This window comes from Trifolium pratense, linkage group LG2 (assembly GCF_020283565.1).
Source record: "Trifolium pratense cultivar HEN17-A07 linkage group LG2, ARS_RC_1.1, whole genome shotgun sequence".
NCBI lineage: Eukaryota > Viridiplantae > Streptophyta > Magnoliopsida > Fabales > Fabaceae > Trifolium > Trifolium pratense.
Window position 1 is genome coordinate 10,548,193 of NC_060060.1, and position 14,628 is coordinate 10,562,820.

Consider the following 14,628-nt stretch of genomic DNA (forward strand, 5'->3'; position numbering starts at 1 on the left):
CCCGAAAAATCGGCAGAAAAACCTAAAATCGGCCAAAATTCCAAAAATCGACTATAAACCCTAAAATCGGCTGAAAACCCAAAAAATCGGCCGAAAAACCAAAAATCGACCAAAAACCCAAAAAATCGGCCAAAATCCAAAAAAATGACTATAAACCCAAAAATCGGCCGGCAATCCGAACAATCGGCAGAAATACCTAAAATCGGTCAAAATTCCAAAAATCGACTGTAAACCCTAAAATCGGCCGAAAACCCAAAAAATCGGCCGAAAAACCAAAAATCGACCGAAAACCCAAAATCGGACAACATCCAAAAAATCGGCCGAAGAATCTAAAATCGTCCCTAAACCCAAAAAACTCGCCCGAAAACCTAAAATCGACCCAAAATACTGAAATCGGCTATAAACCCCAAAATCGGCCGAAAAACCTAAAATCGACTATAAACCCTAATATCAGCCGAAAAATGGATTTATAGTCGATTTTTAGGTTTTTCGGTCGATTTTTCGTTTTTCGGTCGATTTTAGGGTTTATAGTCGATTTTTGGGTTTTTCGCCGATTTTAGTTTTTTCGGCCGATTTTTTGGGTTTAGGGTCAATTTTTGGGTTTTCGATTAATTTTTTGGGTTTTCAGCCGATTTTAGATTTTTTAGTCGATTTTAGGGCTTTTGGTCGATTTTAGGTTTTTCAGCCGATTTTGTGTGTTACTATCGATTTTATGGTTTTTGGCCGATTTTAGGTTTTTCGGCCAATTTTATGTTTTTTCTGCCGATTTTATGGTTTTCGGCCGATGTCATGGTTTATAGTCGATTTTAGGTTTTTCAGCTGATTTATAGTTTTTGACCGATTTTTGGTTTTTCCGCCGATTTTTTCGGCCAATTTAATGGTTGATAGTCGATTTTAGGTTTTTTGGCCGATTTTATGGTTTTGGCCGATTTTAGGTTTTTCGGCCGATTTTTTTTGTTTTTCGGCCAATTTTTGGGTTTAGGGTCGATTTTATTAAAATAAATAAAATTAAATGAAGAAAATTCAATTACATTACCCAAACAAAGAATTTTAAAATTGATGGAATTTCATCACTTTATCCAAACAATGAAATTTGAAAATGAAGGGAATTCAATTGAATCAATTGAATTGCCTAGTATTTAAAATCCATTGAATTTCTAGAATCCCTCATCCAAACACACTCTTATATTTTGGGACGGAGGGAGTATTTTTGAACAATATAGATTATAAAGAAGAAGAAAAAAAGGTTCGGATTTAATAGTATCAATAACATGAAAATGAAAACAAGATCTTATTTTCATTTTACTATAATATATGCAGTAGGCTTTGTCTAACATGGCACAAGTGCACCATATGGTGTATGGTGCACAAGTTTGCAATTACATTATAACGAATACGAATTTTACAAAATTCACCGTTGGATCGAAAGTTTATATCATATAGATCATCCATAGAAATTTTTAGAAAAATTGAAAATAATTTGAATCATGAACCACATGATTCACTTGTGCATGTTAGACTTTGCCATATACAGTATATAACAAAATCTAAGGCTTTGTTTGAATGAGAAAGGAAAGTCGAAGGAAAGAAAGGGAAATGAAAGAATGTTGAAGGATTGAATATGAGTAGAAAGTGAATGGAAAGTGAGATGATTGTTGAGTTGTTTGGTTTGAGTGAAAGTGAATAGAAAGTGAGAGGAAAGAAAGAGATTTATTTGGTAAATGACATAAATATCCCTACCTAATAATAAAATATTTATCTTAATATACCTATATTATATTTTAAAATATAATATTACTATCATTTTTATTTATAATTAAATTATTAATCCCACAAAAAAAAATTATTAACGGAACATTTTTTCCATTAAATAGGTCTTGGGAATTCAATTACTTATTTGTATAAACTTGTATTGTATTGTAACACTTGCAAAAGAGCTTCACGCAAACCAAAACAAGGGCATGATTGTCTTTTGCAAAATTGAACAATATCCAGCAACTTTCTTCTCAACTTTGGACGGAAACTTTTTTTCTATGGACCCCACCAATATTGATCTTTCCTTCCTCTTTCTTTGGTGATCCAAACAATGGAAGCCCAATTCCCAATAAACTTTCCATCCTCTCTAGCTTCTTTCCTTTCAGTTTCCTTTGTTCCAAACACAGTGTAAAAGAACCAAACTATGCACTAACTTATAATATAAAAGGTTCAACGATATAAACACAATAACCTATTATATTTAACAAAATTATATTATCTCAATAATAAATAATATGAGAATTGAATAAAATAGAGAATTTTAAATTCAAACTCACTAACTGTTTTTTTTTTTTTAAATAGGTTAGTGGTTGAAAATTACACGCTTAAAATGAATAAATAAGGTGCATGAAATTCGAACATCGACCTCTATATATAAAATGCAACTACCAATTAAACTAAATTCACGAGGATGTTTTATACCGGTAACATTCTTCACATTAAGATTACACATCGACAGAGTGGGGAGGAGGAGTTTATATTTAGAAGGCTTAATTAGTCTTTTGGTTCCTTAAAGACATTTTAGGTTTCACAATGGTCCCTTAAAGAAAAAAAGGTCTGGATTGGTCCCTTAAAGACACACTCGTTTCTCAATTGGTCATTTCTGTCAATTTTTTACAAAAAACGTTAGTTTTAATTGACTGGATTGTGGATGTCATTAAGTGTAAGTGGTCTACCAAAAACCTTATTAATTTTTAAAATATTAACCAGTGGAATTTTTTGTTATATTTGGAGTTAAAATTTAACGAAAAGGACCAATATGACAAACATATATGTCTTTAAGGGACTAATCCGGACATTTTTTTCTTTAAGGGACCAATCTGAGCCATTTTTTCTTTAAGAGACTATTGTGAAACCTAAAATGTCTTTAAGGGACCAATAGATTAATTAAGCCCATTTAGAATTAGATGGAACACTTGGGAAGTCAATATTCCACGTGGGTAGGGAGGGAACAAAAGTAGCATGATAAAAAAAAGTGAGAGTGAAGTAAAAAAGAATAGTGCACAAGATCCAAGAAAATTGGTTACCGTACCTTAGTGACGCCATTCTATTCTATTGAGTGTAATGTAGTTGTTTGTGCCAATTAATTACTTTCATTAATACACCACCCTTGTAGCTAGTAGCTTCACTATCAGCACTCACTTAACAATATTGTACATTGTACTCAACAACGGCCACTTAAATGCAATTCTTTAGCCAAAATTAGGGGTGTATTGCATTGAGATTTTATGGAATTTTAAAAGATTTTTTTATGATAAAAAAATCTTGAGGTATTCAATCAAGATTTTTACAAAAGTTAAATAAATCTTGTAGTATTCAATTAAGACAAACAAGATTTTTTTTTTCAGGGCAATAAAATTCGTTGGTATTCAATTGAGATTTGTTACTACTTTCAAAATGTCTATTGGTATTCAAAAGTCTACCGATTTTGATGGATTCTTTTTGGGAATGGATTTTGAGAGATTTTTTAGTTGAAAATACACTTCATAGACTTTTTCAACAATCTCACCAAAAGCCTTGAGACTTTTTTGAACTCTCAAAGACTTTTTTCTTTCATCATCACTGTATCAAACTTCTTCTTCTTTATTACTTTCGTAGTTCATCATCACTGTACCCGGTTTTTTCTTCTTCTTTTCTTTGTTCACTTTTTCAACAATCTCACCAAAAGCCTTGAGAATTTTTCAAACTCTCCCAAGACTTTTTACTTTCATCATCATTATACCAGTTTTTTTTTCTTCTTCTTCTTTACTTATCAAATATGTTTTTTTTGCAAAAAATATTTTAACAAATTCTACATCTTTTTTACAAACTTTTAATTCATTACAACTTTTTACAACAAACTAATTTTTTTCGTCACATTCATCTGCTTTTGTTTCCCATCAATGGTGGTGGTGGTGGTGACTTTTTTATTGATGATTAGAAACATATACGTTAAAAAAAAGTAAGTTTTTTTTTGTTTAATATTTGGATTCCCAAAAAAAATATAATTTCTTTTATTAAAATTTATTAATTCTTTTAAAATTTTCCAAATATACAAAAGTTTCCTAATATATAAAGTATTATGAAATCTTGATTGTAAAAAGTCTTTTGGGAAAAATCTCTCAAAATCCATTCAAATCATGTGTTAAAAATCTTGATTGTAAAAAAGTCTTGTAAAAAAGTTTTTAAAGTCTCACAAAATTAATATAGTCCAACAAAATCTCATAAAATCATCAAGACTTTTTTTCCCAAAATTGTCTCATAAAATCTCAATCCAATATACCCCCCTTATATTATAGATACTCAAATTTTTTCCTTAAAAAAAAAAAAACTCAAATTTTTCTTAGTATAGATAAAATGATAAATCATTGAAAATCTATACACACAAAAATAAGGTACCAAAATTTAAATTCTGACCATAGCGTCCAACTTAACAATTTTGATATTTTTATTGATTGAACTATGATTTATGCACCATTTGATTAATTTCATTTAAAAGTCTAGTTAATTAAGTTGATATATACTACACAAGTACACATAGAACATATGAATTTTCTGCGAATGTGACTTTCCTACGCATGCAAAATGGTTACAAATTTTGATATTATGAATCTGGATTTTCTAAAATAATTTGTCTTTTAAGAAACTTAGTTACTATCTAACCCTTTTTTTTTTACTAATTTACTGTCTAACCCTTATATTTAATTTTTTGTTGTGTTAACATTCTTGTTCTCAGGAGAAGAAACTTTCATAATTCAGAATTTAACAATGAAATAAGTAAAGTCATGATAAAAAATTATTTCCACCAGAAATCAAACTTGAATTCCCAATATCTTGATTTCCTATTATTTAATTTTGTTTATCACAATTTAACCAGACTAACTATATACTTAATTGAAGCAAACACATTTTTAAATATAATTAACCAAGTGCTATAGTTATAAAAAACGTCTGAATTACTTCTTCACCCCCAACCCCCCTCTAGCTAGCCTATAACCGCCCCCAACCCAAAACAGATACACCTCCTATTCTTTATCTTACCTTAGTCACTGACACCTATTTTCACCATTTTAGAACATTTCACTATCAAACGGATGATAAATATCAATCACCCTAAAAATTGAATGTTGGGCCCCCCGCCACCACATCCATCTCTTTCTTCTTTATGGTCCATCATCGTATAAAATTTTACTGCTGCCACCTTCTTTTTCAAGTTTTCACATACTTTTGTACCTTCAATCTTCGTTTTAGCTACGGATTACCATTTTAATTCACATTTTACATTTAGATTGTACTTTAATTCTGACCTCTCCATCCATATTTTTATATATGGTTGCCAATTGCACAATTTGTGCAATTTTTATTTTATATCTCTATATGTATATATAGGATCCTAGGATACCTCCCTTAATTATATCAATATTTTATTTTACCAAACTCTAACATCATATGGTATTGTGACCAATTGCAATGTCTTCATATAGGACCCTACCCTTAATGATACCAAACTCAATCTTAAATTCATATATAGATGCTGACTCTAGGGCACAAATAAAATAATAAGTGTTGGTGAAGTTTATTGGATATTTTTGGCTACAATGTACCTAATTAAGGTTACAAAATTATGAAGTTGATTATTAGATAACATGTATTTGGGGGGGACGACAATAAGAGATGTTGAATTGTTGTATGGATATGCCCAATACTAATACTATTACATCTGTGAATTACATTCTGTATCATAAACTTGTCGTGAAGTGTGACATATATAATCTACTAAAGAATATCCAACAGGGGCCCCTACTTGATGATTAGAAGATATAAACTATCTTGCATTAATTTGAATTAGCCTTTCTTGTTTTCTTGTCTTGCCTATTCCTGGTTTGTGACAATTGTCATCAACTATTCAACAATGTGTTTTCTGAGAGACACGCACGGGCAATTGTTTGCGACCTAACTAAATGATTCTAACAGAAATGTCACACATCCCAATGTTCATATCTTATCTATAGCCTGGGTGTGCAATCGGAAGACATTGACTTCACAATAATTAGTCATATGAAAAATTCATCTGATCAAGATACAATATTTTGTATTTTATATTTATAAATAGTTAAAATTTGATCTAAAAATTTAGACCGTTTAATCTTAATTATACGACCTAGAAGTGTTGATCGTATGTAATTACAATGCATTGAATTCAAATCCCCTATAACCATTTGTTGTGGCAACTGTTAGATGAGTTAAATCTCACATTGTTTAAAAAAGTGGAGGTTGAATACTATATAAGTGGGTGGACCATAGAGTCGATAGTTTGAAGAAAAGTTCAACTGACTTCTTATATCGAAAGTCTTCATGACAAAGGTGATCAGATGGCGAGTCTTGTTGAGCAACGACAACGACATTTTTGGTTAAGATGTGGTGTTCAACTCACTTATATAGTTATTGTGAGTTCAATGTGGATAATCCTCCAATTACCCTCTCGTAACGCAATATCATTGAAGTTTGATATTACACGCATTTGTACGTTGAGAACATTAGTGGTTTTAATTAAAATTGAACAACAAACTAAATTCAAGTTTGTATTTCAAATTATTAAATTAAAATAAATCTTATGTATAAAAAATTAGTTCGAAATTTAATATATAACTCTTACCTATAAAAAATTGAGAGATTAATCATTTTAAACAACAGTTTAAACTTCGTACGAAAACTGTGAAATCGATGGATTTTGTAGGATAAAATAGAACAGCCTTATGTATATCTCTATCTACTATCTTTACTAGTACATTTAATTACCAGGGGTAAAATAGGGAAGTAAAAAATGTCCTTACAAAATTTGAAAAAGTTTGCAACAATGAAGATCCTCCTTGCGCGGATGGGAGATACGATATCTCAACAGAATCATACCCATCTGATTCGAAATAGCAATGATTATATAAGATAACGGAAAGTAGCAGTGTGGTTCAGTAAAAATTGCTTTGCTTGCTGCAAAAGTATCAAGTCGATCGTTTCTCACTCCATGATCCCCAACTCACAAATCACATCATGAATTCCACACACTATAAGGAATCTTTAATCCTATCACCATGTGCTACCCCTATAATTCCCTTATTATCCTCCAACCATAGCTTGTACTACGTGACAATCACGTTCCTACCACACTACCATACTTGGAAAATTTATTTAAGGTGAGTGCTAGGTTGCCTTCTCATGTAGGTGTGCTAGTTACCTTCTGCTGATGTGGCACCACTTAAAATTAACCATGTGGACTTATTAACTATTTTATGCATTAAATTTTGTTTTACATATTTAAGCTTATAATTTTTGTTATTTGCATAATCTCCCCACTTTCAATTAATAATTAATAGTATCTCATATTTTCAAATAAAACTAAATCTTTTGTCAAAAAAAAATTAAATCTATTTATCTTTGAAAAAAAACAAAAATCTCTTCAATAATATGAAATTAGGATTCTTCTTCTGCAATTAGGGTTCTTGTTTCTTCAATGGATCCCAAAAATGCATCTACTGGATCTCATCTCAGTTCAATCAAATACACCAATACATCTACACTGTTTCTCAACTCCCCACGCGAATTTCCCAAACCCAAATCCTTCCCGTTCTTCACGAATCCTAATCGAAGAAGATATCATCGTCTTCCCGGTCATCGACGACGACATTTACCATCACCATCGTTTTTCTCTTCACAATCACCCCTTCTTTCTCAGTTCCAATATTCTCCAATACGCAGAAGCCAAAACCCCCAATTTTTTTCATTGACAAAAATCAGAAACGATACACATCTCCTATGTGATTATTCAGCTGAAGCTGGGACTAGCGCAGGTGAGAATTTTGATAGTGTTGTTGTTGATTTTGTTAGTGTTGGAGTGTCTTTTTCTTTCTGATATTTTGGTTGGAATGAATGATGAATTCATTATATTCGCATATCACATTTGCAGTAGTGTATGCATGTTTGAATTTAATTTACTGTGACTTTGACAGATTACTATAATTTTCAGCACAATTCCACCATGATTTCATCCAATTACTGTTGTCATAAAATATTTGGCGCTTATTATCTCAGATAGGTCGATTGATTGTGTCCTTGCACAGTTGGTAACATTAATAGCATACAAGTGTGTTCAAAGTTAATGACATAATCATTAATTTGTTAAATTGGTACTTTGTATTCACAGGTAAAGGGGCTTTCGTCGCAAGAATTTGCTGCCCGTAATGATTTGGTTCTTTCATTGCCAGAGAGGATCCAAGCTATCCCGGATGGGACCCCTGCTGCACCCAAACAAACTGGAGGTTGTGGAGCTTCTGCCTCACGTCCTGAAATTAAATTTGATTCAGGTAATTGAAATAAATGTCCAAGTTTAATAGCTATACAGGTATACAAGTTCTTGAAGATGTTTTTTAATTAATTGGTTCTATTCATTTCTGTGTATTATTTCAACACAGATGGCCGATTTGAAGATGGATACTTTGAACAAACCAAAGAATCAAGTCAGTTTAGGGAGGAGTATGAAATGCCTAAAATGAAACAGGCAAGTTGCTTTTTGAAGTTGTAACACAGAGCTGTTAACTTTTGCATGATATTATATGTAGAGTGTTAACTTGGACATGGTTTTGAATCTAATTACATGGACCTTTTAGGATCAAGGTTTGGATGTGATTGCAGAAGGATTGGATACTTTGAAAACATGGCACATGATATGAATGAGGTCAGATATTTCCTTATTGTTTATCATTCATCCTTTGTGTGTGATATTTTTTTTAATGTTTAAGTTTGTTATATACTATATTTTATTTATATATTTCTACATATGTGCAAAATGCAGGAATTTGATAAGCAAGTTCCACTGATGGATGAGATTGACACAAAGGTGAGATTCATCAATTTCTTCCTGTAAATTGAAGACTCTGGAAATATGGAAATTGATGTTCTCAAAACTCTGGAAATTAGAAGCTGAAGTTAACATGGTGTTAAAAATACCAACGTTAAACTTAAAGACACAGTTACCCAGGTTATTAGCTCATCCAGTCTTATATTTCCATCAATTTATGGTTGCATCAGTGATAGATTTCTTGTTAAATCTTATATGATCTTTTGTTTTCATCCAGCTACGATCCAGTCGAAACTTCTGTATTGATATTGTTTTGTTGATTATAATTTTGGGAATTGCTGCCTATTTGTACAAGTAAGGCTTCTTTTTCTCTTGTACAACTCAAAAAATATGCCAAAACTGTATCGATTTTTAGTCCAGTTATTCTGTTACTGCTACATGTCTCTCTTTTCTACTTGAGTATTGGAAATGTAGGTGTTAACTAATATGCTTAAGTGTGAACTAAAGGTCCATGTTTAACTTTTTTTTTTCCATCTGAAGACTTTAAAATGTCAAATTTCATTTGGTAGCTTTAATATGCTGCACCTGAAGTTAGAAATGAGGCGAGTGGTTTCTTAACAAAAGCATATTAGCATAATGTCTTTATTAGGCCGGTTAATCGACTACAGACAGATAAAAAGCTTAATGAGAGGGATTATAATTCAAAGAACAATTTCACTTATATTTCTACAAATTTTCCCTCTGAGCTAGAGAGATAGCATGCTGAAGATATCTTAAAGCTTTCTTGTAATTAAAGAAACCCATAAACCAGAAGTCGAAACCATCCACAGTGACTATTTCTATGTACTTTTCTGAAGGTTTCTTCACATTTTCACTTTGGTTGACATGCTGAATTTTTTCATGTGGAATAGAGACCTTATAGTGGACTCTAATTAGGCATCGTTTTGGCTCATACTTATAACCACTAGAACATTAGAACCATAAAGCAAGATTTTGTGATTGTTGTATACTATTCAGTTATTTTCCACAATATTGCGATATTTGCTAAGTTCTACATGTGCAGGCCCCATCACGCGCAGCTGCTGTTCTAGATAAGTGGCCTCCGCCCCCGAAATTTTTTACGAAGATTAATGTTGATGTTGTCTGCTTCCAGAATGGAATTCTATGTTGGGGCTTGATAGCTAGAGACCACTCGGGGTCGGTTTTGTTGCTGCAACAAATTGTGAAGACATTGAAGTTTCTCCGTTAGTTGCTGAAATCATGGATGCTGAAGCAGTAGTGAAGTGTGTGTGTGTGTGTGTGTGTGTGTGTGTATGGTGTTACTAAACATGTTGCTATTGCTGATTTAGTCTTAGATTGTTTAGAAATTCTTGCAAGGCTAGAGAATGCTAGTGTTAGTTTTGTTAAAAGAGCCTTGTTGGTTTAGCACTTTCTGTTGGTTGTAAGTCTTGGGAAGGCAAGGTTCCTGACCAAATTATATCTTCTCTTTGTAAGGATTTTCCTATTTATCAATGAAATTCCTTTACTGTCAAAAAAATAAAGAAAGAAGATATTTGGATGATTTTGTTTATCTCTGTCATGGGTTTGTGTCAGGAAATACTAATAGTTAAGTGTGGAAATTATAATTCCTAACAGATTAGTTAAATGTTTAACTTGATTTTAACTTGATTTTGTTTCTTGACTTGAATTTGTAGCATATAAGTTCATGCAGAAAAGTGCAAGTTCATGAGGAACTCTATAGGATGGATCTACAATTTTCAACAATAATTTTATTAGATAAACTTCAACAAAACACAAGGAGTGTTTGAAGAAGCAAGGATACAATCCACTATAAAAGTGGTAACCGAACAAGCACAAAACAAGGCACTCACAGTGCAAAATTCGGGAACAAAACAAAGGCAAGAGCTGGAACTCGTTTTACTCAATAGTCATAATTTTTTGTTATAGCCTATCACTATCACTGTTAGTAGTCAACAGCGAACAACGATGATTGTTTGTGAACCGCAAGGCAATAATTGAGTTTCTGTTCTTCATTCCATACTCACACACACCAATAATTCATCAATTATTTTAGCTATAATTATTACATTCTAACTTAATTAAAACATATCCCTCTTATAAAATCTTTGTCTTTTATACTAGATCAAGGCTTGTCCTATAATTTCATGGAGCCTTATCTTAAGTAAATGCACTCTAATACCCACAGTGCAAAATTCAGCAACAAATCAAAGCACCAAACACAAAACTAACCTAAAACTAAAGGAAGTGAAAAACCCAAAAAATCAAGAGATAGAGTAACTTACTTGTAAATCTTGTGGTAGAGATAGAAAGATTGGTTGATTTGTGTAGGATGCTAATTCGATGAACACAAGTTTGATTCATAAGATGATGAAGTGAAATTCAACTTGTATGAAGCAGCAAAATGGGTATGGAGAAGAAGAATAGGAAACAAAGAAAAACCAGAGAAAGAAGATGGAGCGTGTTCTCTGTTCTCTAGGTGATAGAAACAATTTTTTGTTTTTTGTGAAAGAAAAAAAAGAAAAGTGACACCAACAATTTTCTTGAAAAGATTGAGAGTCATTAATGCAATGTGGTCAATTGTGAAAATAACAAAAGTTTATAAACCAAATCTGTAAATTAAAAAGAGAAATAAATAATACAGCTGGCTAATTTTAATTGGATCCACATCAGGTGTGCTCTTTACACACCTCTTTGTGAAGGTAACCAAGAAAAAACCTTTATTTAAATACCAAACGCCAAATGAAGAACAACAAGGTTAATTACTAGCTATAACTATAGTAGGACCACAAATGTATATTCTTCCTACACTAATACTACCATTCTTCTCTATTCAATATTCAACTTTGCTGTATAATAATTTATACTGATTAAATTGATTAAATTAATGTGAATTTTGATCAGGATCTACCAAAGACTTTCCACTTTATGTATTGTTTATGTACTAAACTAATTAAATACGAAGAGGTAAAGAAGAATATGCTGAAATAACTAACAAATATTCCATTTTTTACTCCATGGACCAATTTTGTTGTACTTTGTGAAAGTGTATAGAGTGGATTTGGTTTCAAGAATATGGAAGACTCTTCTTCTCACATGGGGGTGAGTGAATTGAAGGTTAATAGAGTAATTTCACATCCTCTCAAACACGTGGCCGTAACTTACACGCTATTGAACGTGTCCCTGTGCCCCTAACAATCCCAACAATCAAACAAAACCTTCACCTCCACTACTCTTTCTACCCAGAAAATATTCAATTCTTCACTTTTCCATTTTCACCATGGTTAATTCTTCTCCCCTTTTTTTCCCTTTCACTGTTTCCATTTTTTTATATGTAAATGTACATATACAGAAATCTTAATCTAGTATATTTATATAAATAAAAAACAAAGGGAAAAACAGAGATGCAATCATACAATCACTGACTTTGTTGTACCTTTTTAACGGCAAAGTTAAAATAAAGAAACAGACACGGATTTTAAGGGAGAAAAATACTTAAAAATATGAGAGCTTATGATTTACGGAGTATGAAATTCATGAAATGAAATTCTGCACAAAGTTTAACTTTACATAGAACAAATTAACGAACCAGATTAATTTTTCTTCTTCATTCACCACCATAAATTAAATAACCCACACTTCCAAATATTAAATCTGTACACTAAATAATAATTAAAGAGTACTCTCAAATTGACATAGAAACATAGATTAATTCAAATTCAAATACCTAGACTAAAAAAGTAAGGAAAAAAATGTCAGCAAAGTGGAAAGTAATTCGATTTTGAACAGATACATAGAGTTTGTTACGTTACGTTAACTTTCATGGCTTCAACTCAACCCACTCGTAGCGTCCTTTCAATGGAACGTCCTTCACAATATCATAATTATACCTGCAATTAAAATAATTTTGAGGATTAAATCATACAATTTTTTTAATTTGATCTGAATTTTATACTATAGTTTGAAAAATAAAGCACATTGAGAAATTTTAACTTACTTTTCTTGAAACTTTTTCTGAATGTTTTTCTCAGCAGCAGAGAAAAATTCATCAAGTTCAAATTCTGTTGGCATATTTTTTGGAGATGAATTTTGACGGTGAGAATTTGTCTCTTGAGAATTTCCTTGAAACTCGCTTGAACGATTCATCTCTCTCCTACACTCACAAAATATTCTGTTTCAGAATTACTTGAAACTGTGAAATGCAAAACGCTTATATATACAAAGTTAGTTACACACACGAGAGAGAGAAAATCAGTTACTACACGATTTTGATTTTTGAATTAAATTTTGAAATAAGAAAATTCAAATTTCAAAAACTAACCTCTGTTTTTCTTCTTCACCACAATTGCACGTCGACGTTTCAACTTGCGCACTCTCCACCTGTAAATAAAACGTTTAATGCGTTACTACATTAAATTTAACAAAAATGAGAATGAAATCATGAATAATAATGAGCAAAAAACGTGACAATTGTAGCAGCAGAATAAGAAGTTGCAGTTAAATTAATTAAATAAGCAGAACAAAAAGCAGTTTCAACAAATTCTTTAACAGCATTAAATTGTTGTGTTCAGTTCAATTTCAGATTTCAGAAAACGGAAACGAATCTTCAAATTCAATTTATCTAACCTCTAGATCTAACGATTTGATCCTTTCTTCAGTGATTCCATCGGATCCATTGCTTGAACAACATGACGCCGGAAATTCTTCGTCGGAGATAGAACCGGAGGACGGGTCTAGTTCCGGTAAAACCGTCGGTGACTTTTTTGATAATTTACGGTTTTCGTTTCTGTTGTTGATCTTTCTTCTCTTTGAAATTCGTTGTGCGGCTGAGCTTGTAGCTTCTTCTTCCATGGCTAATGCAGCTCGAGATCGTGTCCTGACACCTACCTGAGAAATCTCCATTGATGAAACTATGCAAAGTACGTTTTTCTGAGACTGCGATTCGAATTTCTTCACACCTCACTCTCTTACTTTTCAGGTGTTGATGCTTTCTGCGTTTTTTCTGGTTTTGTTAATTTCAGAGAGAGAGAGAGAGAGAGAGAGATGTTACGCGCGTGTAGTACGGAGACGACGAAAAATTGTGATGATAAGAAAAATGAACGGCTAGGATTGGATGATAGCTTTCTCGTAGTGGTGTGGGCTCTTGGTGTGGTGTAGGTGTGGTCCAGTCTCCGTTAATAGTGACGGGGGAATCTTAAAACGGGGAATTTGACGGCGCCGTTATGTGCCGAAATATGAACAAAGGAAAGAATGACACGTTATTATAACTAACGGGGAATAAAAACGAAATAGAAACGGTGTTTTGTTGGAATGGATTAATTGGAACGATGACAGTACAGACTGCGTTTGGATTATTTAAGACCGTGTTTGGATTTTAGAACGCAGGTGACGCTGATTTTTGCAGTGGAAATTTAGAATTATGCGGTTGAGGTGAAAAGAATCATCATATATTTGCGTTTTTGTTAAGGTTGGGGAATTCCGTTTGGTGAAGAACCGGTCTTAAGCAAAATAATTGTGTTCAAAATATTGAATTACTGATTTATCCTCAACTGTGATTGTGAAACGCAGAATTGCCATTTGCTATTCATCATATAGTTTTTTCTGTTTGTTTGTCGTCACACCATAATACTAGCCACACGAGCATTTGGCGTTTTATCCCGTAGCAATCAATCATCATTTTTACCCTCATTACATTAATTACACCCTTTGTTTTTTTTTTAGTGTTGTTTTGGGGTCAGTACTAT

At 32.2% G+C, this 14,628-nt stretch overlaps 1 protein-coding gene and 1 pseudogene across 1 annotated transcript; one reads left to right on the plus strand and one right to left on the minus strand.

The window, feature by feature from the left end:
- The first annotated feature begins 7,522 nt into the window (after nt 1-7,522).
- LOC123904149 lies at nt 7,523-10,445 on the plus strand (annotated as a pseudogene).
- A 2,025-nt stretch (nt 10,446-12,470) lies between these two features.
- LOC123908811 (cyclin-dependent kinase inhibitor 7-like) lies at nt 12,471-14,503 on the minus strand. Its single transcript, XM_045959534.1, has 4 exons — nt 13,511-14,503; nt 13,206-13,264; nt 12,882-13,037; nt 12,471-12,774 (listed from the first exon to the last, which is right to left on the minus strand). The coding sequence occupies exons 1-4, from the start codon at nt 13,784-13,786 to the stop codon at nt 12,705-12,707; spliced, it is 561 nt and encodes a 186-aa protein (XP_045815490.1). The 5' UTR covers nt 13,787-14,503; the 3' UTR covers nt 12,471-12,704.
- Between the last annotated feature and the right edge of the window lie 125 nt (nt 14,504-14,628).

Bases quoted from the DNA above. Each gene is read 5' to 3' on its own strand.
- LOC123908811 (XM_045959534.1), bottom strand. From the start codon at position 13,786: ATGGAGATTTCTCAGGTAGGTGTCAGGACACGATCTCGAGCTGCATTA. The intron at 13,265-13,510 runs GTTAGATAAATT...TTTTATTTACAG, and splicing joins TCAAATCGTTAGATCTAGAG to GTGGAGAGTGCGCAAGTTGA. The intron at 13,038-13,205 runs GTTAGTTTTTGA...TTGTGAGTGTAG, and splicing joins GGTGAAGAAGAAAAACAGAG to GAGAGAGATGAATCGTTCAA.